We start from the raw sequence: 20280 nt of genomic DNA, 5'->3' as shown, positions 1-20280 counted from the left end.
GGCAATGCCAAAGAATGGTCAAACGACCATACAATTGTGCTCATTTCACATGCTAGCAAAGTAATGCTCAAAATCCTTCAAGCTAGGCTTCAACAGTGGGTGGAGCAAGAAATTCCAAATGTACAAGCCAGATTCAGAAAAGGCACAGGAAACAGAGATCAAATTGTCAGTGTCAGCTGGGTCATAGAAAAAGCAAAAGAATTTCAAATAAATATCTGCCTCGTGGACTACTCTAAAGCCTTTGACTGTGTGGATCACAACAAACTGTGGAAAATTCTTAGAGAGATGGGAATACCAGACCACCTTCCCTGCCTTCTAAGAAATCTGTATTCAGGTCAAGAAGCAACAGTTAGAACCAGACATGGAACAACAGACTGGCTCAAAATTGGGAAAGGAGGATGTGAAGGCTGTATATTGTCACCCTGCTTATTTAACATCTATGTAGAGTACATCATGAGAAATGCTGGGCTGGATGAATCACACACAAGCAGGAACCAAGAAGCTGGGAGAAATACCAATAACCTCAGATATGCAGATGACACCACCTCTATGGCAGAAAGTGAAGAGGAACTAAAGAGCCTCTTGATGAAGGTGAAAGAGGAGAGTGAAAAAGTTGGGTTAAAACTCAACATTTAAAAAACTATGACCATGGCATCTGGTCCTATCACGTCATCGCAAACAGATGGGGCAAAAGTAGAAACAGTGTCAGATTTCATATTCTTGGGCTCCAAAATCAATGTGGATGGTGAATGCAGCCATGAAATTAAAAGACGCTTGCTCCTTGGAAGAAAAGCTATGACCAACCTAGACGGTGTATTAAAAAGCAGAGACATCACTTTGCTGACAAAGGTCCGTACAGTCAAAGCTATGGTTTTTCTAGTAGTCACGTACAGATGTGAGAGTTGGACCATAAAGAAAAAGCGGAGTGCTGAAGAATTGATGCTTTTGAACTGTGGTGCTGGAGAATACTCTTGAGAGTCCCTTGGACACCAAGGAAATCAAACCAGTTGATTCTAAAGGAAATCAATCCTGACTATTCATTGGAAGCTCTGATGCTGAATCACCAATACTTCGGCTACCTGATGCTGGGAAAGATTGAGGGCAGGAGAAGAAGGGGATGACAGAGGATGAGATGATTGGGTGGCATCACCAACTCAATGGGCATGAGTCTGAGCAAACTCCAGGAAATAGTGAAGGACAGGGAAGCCTGGGTGCTGCAGTCCATGGAGTCATAAAGAATCAGGCAGGACTTACTGACTGAGCAACAATGAGATATACAGAATCTGAAAGAATTAATCGCTAGCAGACCTGTACTACAAGAACTATTAAAGGAAATCCTTCAGGCAGAAGGAAAATACCAGATGGAAATACTAATCTAAACAAACAAAGAATGCCAGGAATGGTACTCTAAGTACATAAGATCTTTTTATTATTTAACTGTCTTTAAAAGATAATTAACTATTTGAAAAAAAGTATTAACAGCATAGTGTGAGATGTACAGTCTGTCTAGAAGTAACAAATATGCCAACAACAGTATAAAGACTGGAGGGGAGAAATGAAGGCACACTACTATAAAGTTCTTACATTCCATCTGGTGGTTTAATATCATCAGTTGAAAGCAGACTGTGATAACCTAAAAAGGTGCATCATTAATCCCATCAACCACTAAGAGACAAGAAGCAAGCTGTGAGATTTAAATTTAACCTGATATAACAACGACGCTAAATGACAGGAAGGACTTCCCTGATGGTCCAGTGGTTAAGAATCTGCCTGCCAATGCAGAGGACATGGGTTTGATCCCTGGTGGGAAGATTCCACTTGCTGAGGGACCACTAAGCCTATGCACCACAACTAATGAGCCCATGCGGCCAGGAGCCCTTGTTCTGCAACAAGAGAAGCCTGTGCACTGCGAGAGCAGCCCCTCCCCGCAGCAACTAGAGAAGGCCTGAGCACAGCAATGAAGACCTAGCGCAGCCAGAAAAAAAAAAGCTAAGGAATGTCAGAGTGCATTAAAAATCAAGCCTCAACTGTATGCTGCCTTACAAGACACACATTCGAAATATACAGACACAAACAGGTTAAAAGCAGACGAATGGGAAAAGATATATCATGATGACACTAATCGAAACTGGAAAGGCTATTTTAATCAAAATTGATTACAGAGCAAAGAATATTATGAAATTATTTTCTTTATCCCTGGTAATGATAAAAAAAAAAGTCAGTCCATGAAGGGATGAAACAATTCTAAACAGATATGCATCTAAAAAGAGGCTTAAAAACACATGAACCAAAAAGTTACAGAACTTCAAGGGAAACAGACAAGTCCATAATTATTGTGGAAGATGTCAATCTCTCTCTCTCAATAGTAGATAAATCAAGCAGACTGAAAATCAGAAGACTCTAGAAGACTTGAAAACAATTGACTTGGCCTGACTGACATTGATAGAACACTCCACCCAAGTGCTCACCAAGATACACTATCTGCAAGGTCATAAAAGTCTCCATAAATTTAACAGGAATCAGAAAAGCATATTCTCTGATCACAATGGAATTAAAATAGAAATCAACAATATAAAGATATGTGGAAACCCTCTCAATATTTAGAAACTAAGTAACACTTCTAAGTATTCCACAAGATAGGCTATTAAATACCTCATCTCAAGAAATCAAAGGGAAATCAGAAAGCATCTGGATTGGATGAAAATAAAAACAAAGAATCACAATCTGGGGGATAGAGCTAAAATAGTACTTAGGGGGACATTTACAGCACTAAACACCCTGCATGAGAAAACAAAGGAAGCTCTCAAATCAGTGACCTTAGCCACGAATTTAAGAAATTAGAAAATGAAAGTTAAATTAAAAACAAATAGAAACCAATGAAATAGAAAAGAAAAAAATACAGAAAAAAAAATCAATGAAACTGAAAGCTCTTTATTTATTGGAAAGATCAATAAAATTGATAAACCAATAGCCAAACTTAGCAAGGAAAAGGAAAAAGATATAAATTACCAGTATCAGGAAAGACAGAACATCACTACAGATTCCACAGACTTAAAGGAGTAAAGGACCATTATGATTAACTTCAAATCAATAAGTTCAACAATTTAGATGAAATGGACACATTTCCTGAGAGACAAAACTACTAAAGCACACTCAAGAAGTAGATAATCTGAATTTCTTTTTATCAAATCATTAAACACCTTCCCACATCAAAAACTTCAGGCCTCTACAAGGGAAAAGAATTCAAAAAAATAGTGAATACATGTATAACTGATATACTTTGTTGTACACCTGAAACTAACACCACATTGCAAATAAACTATGCTCCAATAAGTTTTTTCATTCCCCCTCCCCAAAACAACAACAAAGTGAAATGGAAAAATAAAACACTAAAAACCAAACCGGGGAAAAACTTTATGCCTGGAGGGCTTCACTGGTGAATTCTACACACTTTTTTAAAAAAATCGAAATACTCCCCAGTTCATTCTATTAGGTCAGTATTACCATAATATTAAAATCAGACAGACATATGAGAAAAGAAAAACACAGATTAATATCCCCCAGGGAAATTGATGGAAAAATTTTAAACAAAATGTAAGTAAACGGAATCCAACAATATATAAAAAGGGTAATACATCAGAAGCAAGTGAGGTTTATTCTGGGACACATGGTTCATTTGACGTTTGAAAAATCAGTGTAATTACCATTTACCAAAGTAAAAAGCAAAAACCACACAATCATCTCAACAGATGCAGAAGCAGCATCTGCCAAGATCCAACATCTCCTTCTTGGCTAAATTCCAAAATATATTTCGTAAAGACACTGCTCTCTTCTGTTATCTGGCTTCTATTTCACCATTCTATAACATGTGCCTTTATTATATTCACCAGGGTCTATTTCTGAGACCCTGGTTTGCTTGGAAACAGCATGGACTCTGGAGCTAGACTACCTGGGTTCAAATTCCAGCTCCAATCCTTACCAGGTATGTGGCCTTGAACAGCTTTAACTTCTTCATGCCTCATTTTTCCTATCTACAAAATGGGGATAATAATAGACCTCCCTCAAGGGCTTTTTGAGGATCAAATAGGTTAATATAAAGTAAAGCACTTAAGATAGTGCCTGGGAAACAGAACTATGAAAATGTTAATGATTATTATTACCTATGGAAAATGCTGCTGCTGCTGCTAAGTTGCTTCAGTCGTGTCTGACTGTGCAACCCCATAGACGGCAGCCCACCAGGCTCCTCTGTCCCTGGGATTCTCCAGGCAAGAACACTGGAGTGAGTTGCCATTGCCTTCATGCATGCTAAGTCGCTTCAGTCGTGTCTGACTCTGTGTGACCCCATGGACAGCAGCCCACCAGGCTCCTCTGTCCATGGAATTCTCTAGGCAACAATACTGGAGTGGGTTGCCATTTCCTTCTCCTTAATCTGTGGTTGTTCTCAGATGATCAGTTGGTCATGTTGAGAGGCATTTCAGCAAGTTAAATTGAATCTGAGACAGCAGTATAGGGTGGCGAGGTGAAGGCAGAGCCTGGTGTTTGAATCCTGGCTTTATTATTTTATCACCCACCATCAGCTGGGTGACCCTGGGCACATTACTTAACTTCTTTGGACCTCCTTCCTTTAAAAGGATGGTAATACCTAAATTCATCAGATTATTGAGAAGATCATAACAATCTCATGAAGGAGTAACATACCCTTTTCTTCCCCTCAATCTTTTACTAAGGTCAGACTCTTTTTTGTTTTTTCCTTCCTCTTTTTCTTACCAGAATACTTTCCAATTGGACTGGTCTCAGGCCCAGCTTCTCCAATGACCAACAGCAAATACTGGTCTCAGAGGAGGAAATACTGAAAGGAACATCTAACCTAGAACTTCCAGGGACAGAATTAAATTACTTCTCAGGGTCAAGAGGGTATTCTTTTCGGGATCCAAACAAATGCCCAGGATTCTGATGCAAAGGGCCTGGGTTCTTTCCAATGAGCTTATGATTAATCTTCTCTTCCATCCATTAGCTGGCAATACTTCTAAAGATCAGCTCTGGAACTTCTAATATTCTTTGTCTGGGAGTTTATTACTATCTATAAAGATAGTGACTCAAAAAAATTTCCCACTGTAATCTCTTATTAAAACTTTAATCCTTATAAAAATGTGAATGTCCACACTTTAACATACTCTCTATATCTAAGCACATCCATCCCTCGGTGTATGCTGTGGGTCCATAAGAATTTTGTCCCCTCAAACTGTTGACCATTTATCCGTGTTTCTGGGTCCGTCTCTGCACGTTTGATTCTGCACCCCTAAGAACTGTGGATGGTTTCCCCTCTCCATCGTCAGTAGTCACATCTATTCTGCACTTCTCAGGTTCATTTACTTCAGAACCATCTCTGTTAAACTTACCTTCTTTGTCCCTACATATGGTCTATCACCAAATGATTCCACTAGGCTTTAGACAGACATGTTTCTCCTCTTCTGGCTACTCGAGCCAAAGCCAGCAAGGAGGTTAGTGCTGTGGTCTTGCTGCAAAATGATTGCTTTTACAAGACAACAGCAATAACCTCCTTGTTGGCTTTTCCTCTTGGACCTATTCCACTTGCAGCAAAAAAAAAGAACTTACTCAGAAGCTATTTTGAAAATAGCAGTAATTTTACTTCTACTTAAACCAAATGATTTAAGACTTGAAGACACAACCCTAACAACCCCCATCCAGTGGCCTTTGTTTTTAACACTCTGGATCCAGCCTCAAGAATTAGCCAACTAAGTCTTCTCTTATCACTGCACAATCCCCAGCCTCAGGCACTGACTCCAGAGCCCACATGCTCTTAATGACTACGTGGTAAGGTACTCGAGGACATGGACTCTGGGGTCTGAGGTTACAACTGTTCTATCTGTTCAATACAATTGTTCTAGCTGTAAACCTCTCTATGCCTCAAGCTTCACATAGAAAGCACGACAATAACAGTACCAACAACAGTATCTATGACCCTACAGGCTATTGCAGGGATTAAATGAGTTCATCTACGTCACACACTGGAGACAACATCAGGCATGTAGCAAACACTCAGGAATCATTAGCTACCACTCCTCTCCTTCGATGACTATATTCCTAACGAGAATCCCAGGCAAGCTGAATCAAGGAATGGACAGGTACTCAGTATTGCCCCTAAAATTACTGAAATACTAGTGAAGGGCATAGGTTTTAATCTGGGAATGTGACTTACCTTTAAATCGGAGTTGGCTGCAAGCTTCTGTCCAATTAAAGCTGCATTTCCTCCTACATAGTGCTGTAAGACAGTTCAAGGTTATTAGGCAGTTTTTAACATAACCGTGCTAATCAAGCTTAATAATGTTTTGATTTATTTAATTATACTCCAGTTTTTCCCCCCCAAAAATCTGAGGTGACTTTACAACAAGTACACACAGATGGGGTTAATAAAAACATTAACTCCACAGATGAGGAGACAATGAGTTATAAGGAAAGGTGGAAAAAAACAACAAATTGCTACATTTGGGAAACAGTATAATTGCCTTAACTGTAGAAACAAAAGGATATACAAGTATGGACAGACTTTATCTTCTGCACTGTGATCCTTCTAAAATGAGTGTACAACTATATCAGTCTCCTCCTGAAAATCATTCGATACTACAATGATCTAAAATCCAACTCTCAATTTTTTTTCCTTATATTTGATATATGTTACAGTGATACAATGTAGTGATTCACACCTTTTCAAAGTTATATCCCATTTATAGTTATTATAAAATATTTTCTATATTCCCCATATTGTGCGATATATCCCTGTAGCTTATTTTATACCTAACAGTTTGTACCTCTTAATCCCCTACTCCTATATTGCCCCTTCCCCCTTTTCCTCTCCTCACTGATAACCACTAGTTTGTTCTCTTTATCTGTGAGTCTGTTTCTTTTTTGTTATATTCACTCGTTTGTTGTATTTTTTAGATTCCACATGTCTAAGTGATATCATATAGTATTTGTCTTTCTCGGACACTATTTCACTAAGCATAATACCCTCTAAGTCCATTCATGTTGCTACAATGGCAAAATCTCATTCTTTTTTATGGCTAATATTCTATTACATGCGGGCATGTGCACACGCACGTCTTTACCTGTTGATGGACACTTACGGTTGCTTCCTTATCCTGGCTACTATAAATAACGTGGCTGTAAACACTGGGATACATGTATCTTCTTCAATCAGTTTTAAAATCCAACTCTAAGTGAAGTACACGGGTCTTTATCTGTTCCCTGCTTTCCGTTCTGCTTCTACCTGTCTATAGCTCTCTAAGTCTGCCTTCCTCTCTGTGTCTATGCCTTTAAGTACACGCTGCTGCTTTGACCAGGATGCCTCCCCTTTCTCATTCACTGGTCAGGGATCACTTTTCAAGTATCAGCTGTAACGTCACCTCTTCTGTACTGCTTTCTGTTGCCCTTTCCCTATGGTCACCTCCATCTCCTCAATCCTCCTTCTAGAAAGGATTACGGATCCTTTGCTACTCGCCACCTCTAGACTCAGAACAGACCTCCACTACAGCCCTTGTCCTCTGGCGCTAGTGTCATCCGGGGACATGTCTAGCTCCTTCAGGGCAAGGACTGTCTTCTTACAGCAAGTGCTCAGTAACTGCTGGCAGATTTTCAGAAAGGAAGAAACACACATTGATGCATCAGGAAAGGCAATGGGTTCTAAAAGAAGATACACCACATCTCTCAGCTGAGGACTAAAGGAGAAGAGCAGAGAATTCTAGTATTCTTTTGTTCTAAGGATGGATTCACATGCTCTGGAAACCTGACATATAATAGGAAATAAAGCTGATGCTCTATTATGTAAGCTGAGAAACTGCATCAACAGCCCTGTCTGGGAGGACTGAATGCAATCGCCTTACCTCTCTAGTCCCTAGCCCCATGTAGAGGCACAGACTAAACAACTCAATTCTAGATGCTCAACAACACTTTTAGTCCAACCAAGTTTTGTGCTGACAGATCACTGGATTCAGATGAGACAGTATGGCTTTCTATAGATAAATTTGAAACTTTGTGATATACAGGCTGAAATCTGGCCTTTTAACATGTTAACCTTAGTTTTTTATTTAACTCTGATGGCTAGAAGAATTTACTAAAAATCCCAGGGGAAACGATTCCATGTAATGGATTTTAGAGTTTTCATATAATAGTTATTATTAACTGCTGTTTATCAGTCCATCTGCCTTATAAGTTTAGGGGAGTTTGACAAGGTACCAAATGAAGTGTCACACTAGTGGAAGATAAAGAACACATTTTAGGTTTTACAATGTTAAGAAATAATTTCTTTTTTTTTTTTTTTTTTTTTCAATGTTAAGAAATAATTTCGATGATGTAAAAGATAGATAAAATTTCTGTAGAAAAAATGTTTGCATTATGAAACAAAAGGTCAAAGAGACTAGAAAAGAAAGCAAATTGGTGTTTTAGTTACTACGATCTTAAAGACTTTTAAGCAGTAGATTTGCCATCTTGTTAGAACTTTCAAGACTATTTCATAAAAGATAGAATCTTGGGAGTTCCCTGGTGGTCCAGTGATTAGGATTCCATTGGGGAACTGAGATCCCACAAGCCATGCTGCATAGAAAGGAAAAAAAAAAGATCAGAATCTCACTACCAAACTCAGCTATCAAAATGACTAATTGAGGTTTTAACAGCTTGCTGTCTCCTTGAGAAACTCAGCTGGAAAATACCTGTGCCCACTGCTAATGTTCAAATGGCTGGCTTCCAAAGAATAAAAAAAACTTTAAGAGCTCCCCAAGTGAGAAGTACACCCAGACTGGGGTGATAGTAAGAGAAGATTTTAGGTAAAAATTGGGGATGAGATGCTCATGAGATGCAGTGGGCATAAGAGAGATGCTTAAACAACAAAATCCTGCCCTTAAGAGGTGTGTGAGCCTTGAGGAAGTGTCTGGACCATGCAGGCTCCAGAGCCTTGTTCGTGAACACCAGGTGGGTGTGGAGACTCCTAAGTTCTATCTATGACAATCTTTACCCTGTAGACGAATGGTTCTCAGAACAAGGTGTTCAGAATAGCATCAACATAACCAGGAAACTTGCTGTAAGGGTAAATTCCTGGAACCACCCCACAAGTACTAATGAGAACTCTGGAAGGGCGGCCCAGGAATCTGTGTTTCAATACCTTCCACATGACTCTGATGCACATTCAGGTCAGAGAGCCACCAAACTAGACCAGAGGTTCTCAATCAGGGTGATTTTGCATCCCTTCTCTCCCTGACCCTGGGAACATCTGACATGTTGGGAGACATTTTTGACTGTTACAATATGGGAAAAGGAGGAGTGACACTGTCACTATTTCTCTGTGGGTTTGGCCTTTTTTGGTTCAGGAAGAACTGAGCCATATTAATATTACTGCATGGTATCAGCCAAGCAGTACCCAAACAACTCTGGAGTAGACATTTTCCTACTTTAAACCTGAGTAACAGGAAAGAAGAGCAATCTCATGTGTAACTCAGGACTAAAATTTTAGTAAGTAGGCCTCGTTAATGTTGGCTGAATTGAAATGACTAGCAACAGCGGAGTTAAAGGAAGGTCAGATACACACTTTTCCAAAAAGAGAAAAACACTACAGAACTGTACTGCCAACAACCACCCTCTATGGGCGAACTGGAGAAGAGTTGCTTGGTTGCTTCTAGAAACCATAAAAAGTATCTTTTCCCACCCTACCTTAATTTACCACTGGAGAACAGACCTGGGCTTCTGGGAACTCTGATGCAACCTGGGCGATGTCATGGAAAGCTTCCTTATCACTGAAGAAGCGTTCAGCAGCTGCTCCCTTCCCCATGAAGTGAACGAAGGCTTCTTCTAGATCATTCCTTGAATGCAGCTCGCTGTGATCTTTCCCCTTCCCAGGACTCAAGCCAAGCGCCTGCAAGAGCTTCACCCCTGACAGCACTACGTCTACACATGCATTGACACTGGAAGGAAGGAAGGAAGAGATGGTGAGAGACAAACAGAAGCACTGGGGCAACAGCTTTGCATTTAACAACAGGGAAATGTTTCAGAGGCCTGTGTTCAAACAGGGAAACAGAGGTAGTGGATCTGAAACCTGGCCTGGAAGGCAAATAGCATATGGTGGAAGGAGGATTACTTTATCTGGACATGTATGTCTTATCCTGGCAATAGCTTGGTAAACTTTTACACTCATTACAAAGAGAGAAGACAGGTGCTCAGCATTCCAGAACAAAGTATCATAACACAAATATACTATTTCTGAGAAAATGATGGCAGAGCCAAACTGTCTGGATTCACCCTGGCTGTGTGACCTGGGAAAGTCACTTTAATTTCTTTGTCTTCAGTTTCCTCCTCTCTAAAATCGTGTAATATGAGTATTTAACTCATAGGGCCGTTGTGAAGACTAAGATAATACATGTTTAGGAACACTGCTTGCTACAGAGTAAGCAAAGTAAAAGTTTTGGTCAAAAGCCACCTTCCCTCAAAAGACAGCTGAGGTTGGTGGTAAAATACACTGACTACTTCCAGGTGAAACTGAGAGCTGAGTGATGGCTTAAAGACTTAAGTGCACCTGCAGCCTTGTAACAACTCAACACTTGGCAGGTGTTCATCATGAACTTTAAAGTGGCCCCACCTCTGCCATGCATGCATGGAGAAGTTGTGGCTTACATTTTCAGTGGTTTTGTGTGTGTGTGTGTTTTCCAAAAGCCAACTCTTAAAAAACAAGTTCCAAATACTTTGGGCAGGTAGATGAGGTCCCCGGGCACCTTTATTCCTGCCTCTGCCATCCCGGCCAGTGGGGTCGGATGACCAAATGAAACGGTTTTGGGCGACAAGGGTGGCTTCCCTTCCACGTTAGTTCCAAGTAGTTATGAAACCAGAAGTTGTGTGCTTCCCTGGTAGCTCAGATGGTAAACAGTCTGGGTCGGGAAGATCCCCTGGAGAAGGGAATGGCAGCCCACTCCAGTATCCTTGCCTGGAAAATCCCATGGATGGAGGAGCCTGACAGTCCATGGGGTCACAAAGAGTCGGACACAACTGAGTGACTTCATTTTCACTTTTCATGAAAACAGAAGGTAAATTCATCAATCAAGAAGGCCTAATGGATTGGATTCTGGTGTATAATATATAACCACAATGTCTCCCTTCTAGTCTCCTTTAAAAAGTCTCTTGATCACCAAATCATTATTGGTGGCCAGCTCTAAAGATGAGGAAAGAGACTGCAGGAAGGGAGAGGAATTTTATTTTTCATCAGATGTATTTTTAATATTGATAAGCATACATTACTTTTAGAACTGAACAAATAATTCTTAAAAGGTCCTCATGTGGGTTAGATATTATTTACATCACTCAAGGGAGGTTTACAAGGGCTGGAAGAGACACAGCCCTCCTCACAACACAAAACTGACTACATTCTCATTAAGATTCTATTATTAACTCTTCTCCATGAATCCCACATTTTTGAAAAGGTTTTTGCCTACCACACAGCATTTAAATACTCCAATGGTCTTATTCTTTTGAAGTCATACATAATTACTCTGGTCAACTGGGAAGTATAACCTAAGAGTGAGTCTGCCTACCATACAAAGCACATAAAACACACTGACACGCACGTGGCAGGTTCTCACTCATCTAAGATATTCCTTTCACAGCCTTACATGATGCGAACCACACACCTTGTAAACTGGTCTCCACGGCACCTCACACGGAGTGTCCTTTATTTCTACTGGACATCACATTAGATGTCTGAAGGGTAGAAGCTTAAAAGGAATACAGGTATCCCTGGCTCTCAGGCTCCAGAAGGCTCCCAATGTTCACACAGTGAAAGGTTGGATAGTGTGGGACATTATTTCCATGAAGCAGTCCTACCTAAAATAAATGTATCTAAATGGATTTGGGTCCTGAGTCTGCATAGCAAACGTTCAGGTTCCAAGGGATGTACCCATATTTGGAAATAATGACTTCAAAACAGACGTCAATGAACACATCACTTCCGTATCTAGTTCTCCTGAGAACTTAAGTAATTTGATTTCTTAAAGATGAGAATGGAGAAAGTTCCAGTTACAAAAAACAAGCAGCACAAGATGAAACCCAACCAAACTAATTTTGAGTTTAAACAATATAACTACCATAGGAATATTTTCCATCCCCCACCTAATCATGCCATGAATACTAAAGAGGAAAATCTTGGGAAAAAAATTTACTTGGTAGCTATTAAAATAAAATCACTGTACCCTACTATGTGCCAGATACCAAACAAAGTACTTTTACCTCTGCTTTCTAGTTATATTTTATAATGCTTCAAACAGAACAGGAATCTTTCTCTGCACTTACATCAATTCAACAGCATACTAAAATGTAAACAAGCATACTACTTATGGGGAAAAGAAGTATGTGTATGTGTAGGGGGTGGTCAGGGTGGAGCAAAAAAAACAGAAGAAAAAATTATGTTCATTTGACACGCAGAATTTCACAGAAATGTATCAAAGATTACAATGTGAGTTTTGAGAAAACAGACACAGATAAAACAACTAGAAGGTAAAATGAGGTAACAGACACTGAATGCCTACATAAGTGGCTGTGCTAGCAGAGGGCGCGGGGAGCCAGGGCTGCCAGGCATATTATCAGAGATTTGGGGTTGGGGTGGGAAAGAGGAATAGTTTCTTCTAGTCTGTAAATTCCTTAAAGACAAGGACCGTGGTTCTTATCACCTCCTTTCTGTAAAACGTTTCCTAAGGTTCTTCTCAGCTTTCACACTATGCCTGAGATAGTATGGAAGCTAATCATAATCGCTCTAAGATACACAACCACAGAGAAGAGAAACCCAAGAGGGCAGGATCAGTAGTCCTTGGGCCACACCCTGGATGACGCTCTGGACAGAGAAGGCAGGCATTTTCAGAAAGACCACACCAATCTGCAAAACATTCTAAGACAGGAAGTAGTCATCACTGCTTTCAGCTGAGAAAACTAAGGCTGGGGGCTAACTAACATTCCAAGGTCATGACTGGAGGAGCCCACATTCAAACCCAGATTTATCTGATATTGAAAGCCACAAGGAGCATGCACAAGCAAAGACACAGAATAAGGGATTAACCTTGTGCCTGGACACAACAGGAATGGTTATCCAGTTAGGAGAGTCTGAACATGGTCCAAGAAGAGCAAGGCAGGTTTCAAAGATCAGAGTGAAGCAGGTGAGGGAGAATGAGTGCTACAATGAGGGATTCATCATGCACCCAACAAGTCTTAGGACCAGAGCCCAATTCTGAAGCAGAGGAGGCAGCATACATTTTAGAAAAATGTGGCTGTGGGCTTGCCATTGACCATCTTCTTGAAACCGCTCCTTTATTTCTCTGGTCCTTTCCCATCAGGCCCTTACATGGCAGTGCCCACCCCTCCCCCACCCCTGCCATTTACCTTCCCTTCTTGTTCTCTTCCTGGGTGATGCTGTCTAGCCTCTGGCCTCAACCTAGGTGCTGGAGTCTCCAAACTGCGACCATGCTCCTCAACTACAGCCTCTAGCTGTCAGCAGCTGAGGGCTCAGCTTCCTCTATAATCCTATAGGAATGCACATTTCTCCCCTCTGAAACCAAACGGGTTACCTTTCACCACATACTTGTTCCTTTCTTAATCTCTCTTCATGGCAACAATGTGGCACACAGAGCCACAGACAGGTTCAAGCTGCACCTCTGGCATTTGAAAGCTGTGAGATCATGGGCAAATCAGTATATATGCTAAGCTGTGTCTGACTCTTGTGCGACCCCATGGACTGTAGCCCACCAGGCTCCTCTGTCCACGGGATTTCCCAGGCAAGTATACTGGAGTGGGCTGTCATTTCCTTCTCCAGGGACTGAACCCCCATCTTCTGCATTGCAGGTGGGTTCTTTACCACTAAGCCACTAGGAAAGCTTGACAATATCTGTATCTGCCTACACGAAGTTATAATATCCCCAATACTAAGAACGTGTCACTTGGAACTGCCTCTATTTACTCTACCACATCTAACCGCTTGTCAAATCTCACCTGTTTAGCACCAATGCCAAACAAGACAAAGCTCTATGGCTTCATAGCTAGTGTCAGGGTCTCAAGACTTTCCTCTTTATTAGTCTGTTACCCACAAAAATAATGTGAAGCAGTCAAATAGGTCAGAACCACTGCTCAAATTTTCCATTCCTCCAGTTAAGTCTGTGAAAAGGACTCAGCATCATTTGTGTGTGTGCACGCCCATTCATGCTCAGTTATGTCCAGCTCTTTGTGACCCCATGGACTGTACCTGCTTATAAACTTTTATGGTTTTCCCATCACCCACACAGACACATAAGGCTCCTTTCAGATTCATCTCGACATCTACCATAAAGTCCTTGCCCTAAACAAAGGACCAATCTGCTATTGCCAAACAAGCCAAATACCTTTTCACATTTGGTTCTCTCTTCCCAGGTGGGCTGATTCCCCAGGCTTCTTGTGGATAAATTCTTTTTTTCTCCAGGGCCTGACCCATGCAAGTCACTGTAGCAGAATATATTTTCCGAGGTGGCCACAAGATGTCCCGTCCCACGTGTTCATTTTACAATGAGACGCTGACGTCCCTCCCTCCCAGGTATGTTCTCTGTCCCGTCTCCTCAAAATCATTTGGACCTGAGCCTACGGGAGAAGTGACACTGTGTGCTTCTAAGGTTAGGTCATAAAAGGCATTAATGGTACTGCCTTATCCTCTTGGGGAATTCCTTCCCCTAATCCAGTCATCCTGCGGTGAGAAAGCTAAACAGTTACAAAGAGAAACCACCTGTATGTGTTCAGGTAAAACCACGACTTAGGTCACAGCTGACAACAACAATCAACACCTTGACATGATCCCAGGCCCAGCCATCATCTGCCTGAAACTGCACGAAACTCCAAATAAGAATCGCCTAGCCGAGCCCAACTGAACCTCAGAATCATGGAATAAAATGACCATTGGTTTAAGCTAAGTCGTGGGGTAATGTGTGATATAGCAATAGTAAATGGATTGTGAGCTTGTAGATGGAGCTTCTCTTGAAACCTCATCCTGGGAAGAATTACTAGTTATTCTCTGGGACACAAGAAAGCACTTTTTAAAATTGTTATGGACAGCATTATGTCCCTCTCTCCCACCCCACCCTCCCATTCATATTGAAGCCCTGACCACAAATGTGACCAAATGTGGAGATAGGGACGATTTAAGGAAGTAATTGAGGTTAAATGAGGCCATTATCCAGGATTCCCAGGTGGTGCTGCTACCGCTACTGCTAAGTCACTTCAGTCGTGTCCGACTCTGTGCGATCCCATAGACGGCAGCCCATCAGGCTCCCCCGTCCCTGGAATTCTCCAGGTAAGAACACTGGAGTGGGTTGCCATTTCCTTCTCCAATGCAGGAAAGTGAAAAGTGAAAGTGAAGTCGCTCAGTCGTGTCCGACCCTCATCGACCCCATGGACTGCAGCCTTCCAGGCTACTCTGTCCATGGGATTTTCCAGGCAAGAGTACTGGAGTGGGGTGCCATTGCCTTCTCCATCCCAGGTGTTGCAGTGGTTAAAAAAAAAACAAAAACCTGCCTGCCAGAGCTGGAGACAAAGGAGCTGAGGGTTCAATCCCTGAGTTGGGAAGATGCCTTGGAGCAGGAAATGGCAAGTCAGTCTTCTTGCCTGGACAGAGGAGACTGGTGAGCTACAGCCCCTGGGGTCACAAAGAGTCAGACATGACTGAGTACGCGTGTATGCAGCCATTACCCAATAGGACTACTGTCAGCTTAAGAAGAGGAAGAGACACCGGAAGTGCTCATGAATAAGGCCACGTGAGTACACAGTGAGAAGGCAGCCATTTGCAAGCCTGAAAGAGAGGACTTCCTCTTGGATTATCAGCCTGGAGAACTGCAAGAAAATAAATTTTTGCTGTTTAAGCCACCAGTCTGTGGTCCTCTGTTATGGCAGCCTGAGTGAACGAATACAATAATGAATATATTTGTTTCCAAAAAATGAGGCTGGGACCTTGCTTCATCCATCCCCGGATTCTTAGAACTTAGCATGGACCTGCCACATACCATGTAGTTAATGAATATTTATTGAACGTGTGTGCTCAGTAGTGTCTGACTCTTTGCAATCCCATGGGCACCAGGTTCCTCTGTCCATGGGATTTGCCAAGCAAGAACAGCTCCAGGGAATCTACCCAACCCAGGGATCGGTCTCTCGCATTTCCTGCATTGGTAGGCAGATTCTTTACCACTGCGCCACCTGGAAAGCCCATGAATTGACTGAAGACACAAAACCAGGGAGGACAACTAAGCTGATAAGGATACAGGTGAAAGTGCCTGAACTTGAAAGAAGAGTTAAAAGAAGATACACATGAAGAAACAATAAAAATGGTAACATATATATATAAGTACTACCTAACATTAGCTGTCTGCTCTTTAAAGCCAACACTATGCTAAATAACAAAGATAATTTAATCTTCATGATAACTCTTCTTTATCTTACCCTTTGTGGTCCCAATATTCACAGAACTAGTAGCGTACTTGGTAGAAGATCTGCTTTTGTGGCAAGATATTCAAGTTGAACTTAGGCAAGAACTAAAATTCGTAGAGAGAATAATTTACTTACACGCGAGAGGAGAATATAAAGAAAGGAGGCACTGTGATTTGGAAGAATCCTAAAATTGCAATGTCACTGAAATCTGGGGAAGAAAAGAGTTTCAAGGAGAAAGCATGCTTAATGTGTGGAAGGCTGCAGAGAGCTGACAGTGAAGACTAAAAGTGGAAGCTGATTATGAAAACCCACGAGGCTTAGATAAGCTTTGAGAGAGAAGTTTCAGTAGAGTGGTGGTCTCCAGACTATGGCATTAAGGAAGCAAAAACAAGGCATAAAGAAACTCAGCAGCTAAAGACAGAGACCACACCTTCAAGTAGTTCAGAAGCAAGAGGGTGCCACTGAAATGGAAAGACCAAGCATTTCTGACTGCAAAGGAATAACTGCCAGAAGAGCAGAGATTGGAATGAAAGCGACTTGAACTTTACGGAGTCAGGCTGAGCGGGATTTCCAAGGGGCTATTAGGCTGGTTCTAGGGGCTGGTCCCAGAGAAGGCAATGGCACCCCACTCCAGTACTCTTGCCTGGAAAATCCTATGGATGGAGGAGCCTGGTGGGCTGCAGTCCATGGGGTCGCTAAGAGTCGGACAGGACTGAGTGACTTCACTTTCACTTTTCACTTTCATGCATTGGAGAAGGAAATGGCAACCCACTCCAGTGTTCTTGCCTGGAGAATCCCAGGGACGGGGGAGCCTGGTGGGCTGCCGTCTATGGGGTCACACAGAGTCGGACACGACTGAAGCGACTTAGCAGGGGCTGGTCCTACAGAGACGAGGAAGGTGCAGGGGCCAGCAGAGAGGAAAAAGCAGTCTGATGAGTCCCGGTAGCAGTGACAAATAGGGCTCGTCCCAGACGTGCGACGCTTCTCGCCACGCAGGTAGTGTGGACACCAGCACCAAGGGCCCTCCGGGGGACCTCTAGGAACCTGTTTCCACGCCGGCTCTACCTCCCAGCTCCCAAGCCGTCTGACCTCCGCCAAGGCGGCCTCCAGAGGCCCAGAGCGCCCGCACCTCCTGGAGACACCCAGAGAGGCAGGCCCCGCAGGCACTCACCCCACGGCCACGCGGCGCCAACGCCGGGCCGGCCGCACGATGAGCGCATCCCAGGCGGCTGCCAGCCGGCCCTCAGGGGAGCCGGCTCCTGGGGGCGCAGGCGCGGGCCCCAGCTGCAGCGAACTCCACAGCGAGCGCAGGACCGACCCCGGCAGCTGCGGCTCCAGCAGGAAGACGCAGCCCACCGCGAGCGCCAGGAAGCCAGCGTACGCGGAGCCGCGCCACAACGCCATGGAGACAGAGGCGGGGAAGGAGCGGAGAACACCTCCCGGCCCGGCCCGCGCCTCTTCCGGGCTCAGCACGCGCCGACGCAGACTCGCGCGCCACGTCACGCCGGCGCGTCGTGGTCCCTCGGATGGGCGGGGCGCGGCGGGGCGATAGAGAGGGGCGGAGACTCCTCTTCCTTGGTCCGAATCTTAGCTCTTGGGGGCGCGCGCGGTTTTGAGTCTCTGAGGGAGGTTGGACAAAGGCCATGATGCCTGTCCAGGCGCTGTACCTTTTCCCAGAACTCCATCCGTACCCAAAAATAGAGAGGCAAGGATCCGTTTGTTTTCCTAGTAGGATGAGCCAGACCGATTTTGAAGAAGCGGGTAAACCTCATGTCAGTCTTTGAGCCGGTCGGTGTTCCCATTTGAGCTGAACCCGCAGTTCCTCAGAGGGGCACAAATCACACTCCCCCTGTTTTAATCGGTCCGTCTGCCCGTCTGTCCATCCTCCATTGTTAGCTAAACTCATCCTCTTTCAGACCCGGGGCTTGGCGCTCCCCGGAGGAATACGATGGCAGCAGCGCTGCTTGTGAGCCCTTGGGAACACGAGTGGCAGGGGGATTCTGTCCCTTTGGAGGGTGACCGAGACCTGCAGCTGCTTGAGGGCGTTTGCCGAGACTAAGAGGAGTCCGCAGGGATTGTTCTCGCTGGATGATCAGCTTCGAACCTTAAAATAACCCTTTGGGGACGCTGTTCCCTTTAACAACCTCAGAACATGCACAAATGCACACAATCTTGTGTACAACACAAGGGGCTCTGGACCTGCATTAAGAAACCCTGGTTTCTCCTCTTCTCCCTTGGTAACATGACTTAAACCCAGCAGACTCTGTCTTCACTATGACTCTTCTGTGTGTGAGCCTCGGTTGAGAGCCAGTGAAGCGAGGCTTGCTGCCAGCTCCTTCTCAGCAGTAGTCTTGCCAGGCCTGGTCTTGTTCCTGGATGATTTCCATTTTTCCAGTTCTGCTGGCTCCTGACCTTGGCTCTGCGTCCGATTTTCCACTCTGCTCCTGACCTTTGGACTTGGCAGTGGTTCTTTATTTCTCTAGCATTGATCTTGGGCATTGGCTTCATTTCCCCCAGCATTTCCCCATCCTGGTCATCTACCCTCCCTGTCTCACCCCACCCAGCCCACCTGACCATAACATCCCTTTCAAAGGAGATGTTCACATAGGAAGCGATCTGGGCTATTACAGAAAAGAAAGAAGCCAGTGAGATCTGTGTGAAGCCGTCTTCACTAGAGTTACCTGCCCCTTCTCTCACCTCAGGGAGACATGCCAGTTAGTTCCCAGAGAAACTGCTCCCCCTCGTGACCCCCAGTGAGCAGGTTTTCCTACCACCCTGTAAGTGACTGAACCAGCACGTAATTCAAAAGCAGTAAATTCACTGACTGGCCAGAGAGCACGTCTCTCCACTGAGAATTTGAGCCAAGAGTCGAGAGTCTGTAGCTAGTCGGTTTGGGTTGTGGACCTGCAAGGTCACCTAACGTTGAAGATTAGATAGGCCCAGTTAAATATATTCCCAAGGTGGAGTTTTGGGCGGGGGGGGGGGGGGGGCGTAGCTGAGGAAGCTGAACTGTGGGAAGACCATGGAGCAAACAAGCTTAGAGAAAGAGGAAAAGTGATGTAAAGAGAAAGCCACCTGGGGCCTTCCCTTCTGGCTCCCAGGAGACTTGCTCAGCTGCCAGCACTTTGTACTGAATTCTTCTGCTTTTTCCTAGGCCTGCCAGAACTTTTCCCTCCTCTAGTTTTATTGAGATATAACTGGCACATAACATTGTACAAGTTTAAGGTGTATTACACATACATTTTGTGCAATGATTACCACAAAAAGTTTAGGGAACATTTATCACCTACATAACAATTTTCTTTTTTTTTCTTGTAGGACTTTTAAGATCTACTCTATTAGCAACTTTCAAATATATCATACTAGAATTTGAGGTTTACTCATAGAGGCAAAGCTGAGACAGGCTGGAATCTGGGAAATGTCTCCTCCCCTCCTCCTGGAGAAATAGAATACAAAGAAACTGTGAGGGACTAAAAATAACTGCATACATGGGGAGTCAGGCAAATTATGAACAATAAGATACAAAAAGGCTAAAACACAACTGCCACTTCTTGTTTTAAATTTAATTAATTTTTTAAAACATATTTTTTATTGAAAGTGAGTGTTAGTTGCTCAGTGGTGGCTGACTCTGTAACTCCATGAATTGTAGCCTGCCAGGCTCCTCTGTCCATGGCATTTCCCAGGCAAGAATACTGGAGTGGGTAGCCATTCCCTTCCCCAGGGGATCTTCCCTACCCAGGGATTGAATCCAGGTCTCCTAAATTGCAGACAGATTCTTTACCGGCTGAACCACCAGGGAAG

General features: G+C 43.4%; 1 protein-coding gene across 2 annotated transcripts in view; it reads right to left on the bottom strand.

Moving 5' to 3' along the window:
• The window catches only part of ADPGK (ADP dependent glucokinase), a 32338-nt gene extending 14376 nt beyond the window's left edge, over positions 1 to 17962 (bottom strand). For both annotated transcript variants that reach the window (XM_040227405.1, XM_040227406.1), the window contains exons 1-3: positions 17651 to 17962; positions 9746 to 9971; positions 6221 to 6283 (exon numbers count right to left, since the gene is read on the bottom strand). In XM_040227405.1, coding sequence (XP_040083339.1) covers positions 6221 to 6283; positions 9746 to 9971; positions 17651 to 17883 — 522 coding nt within the window. In that variant the 5' untranslated portion in view covers positions 17884 to 17962. The remainder of the gene's footprint in view (positions 1 to 6220; positions 6284 to 9745; positions 9972 to 17650) is intronic.
• Positions 17963 to 20280: the final 2318 nt, after the last annotated feature.

This window comes from Oryx dammah, unplaced genomic scaffold (assembly GCF_014754425.2).
Source record: "Oryx dammah isolate SB20612 unplaced genomic scaffold, SCBI_Odam_1.1 HiC_scaffold_26, whole genome shotgun sequence".
Taxonomy (NCBI): domain Eukaryota; kingdom Metazoa; phylum Chordata; class Mammalia; order Artiodactyla; family Bovidae; genus Oryx; species Oryx dammah.
Note: the sequence above shows the minus strand (reverse complement) of the source record. Positions and strands in the feature narration are given on the sequence as shown.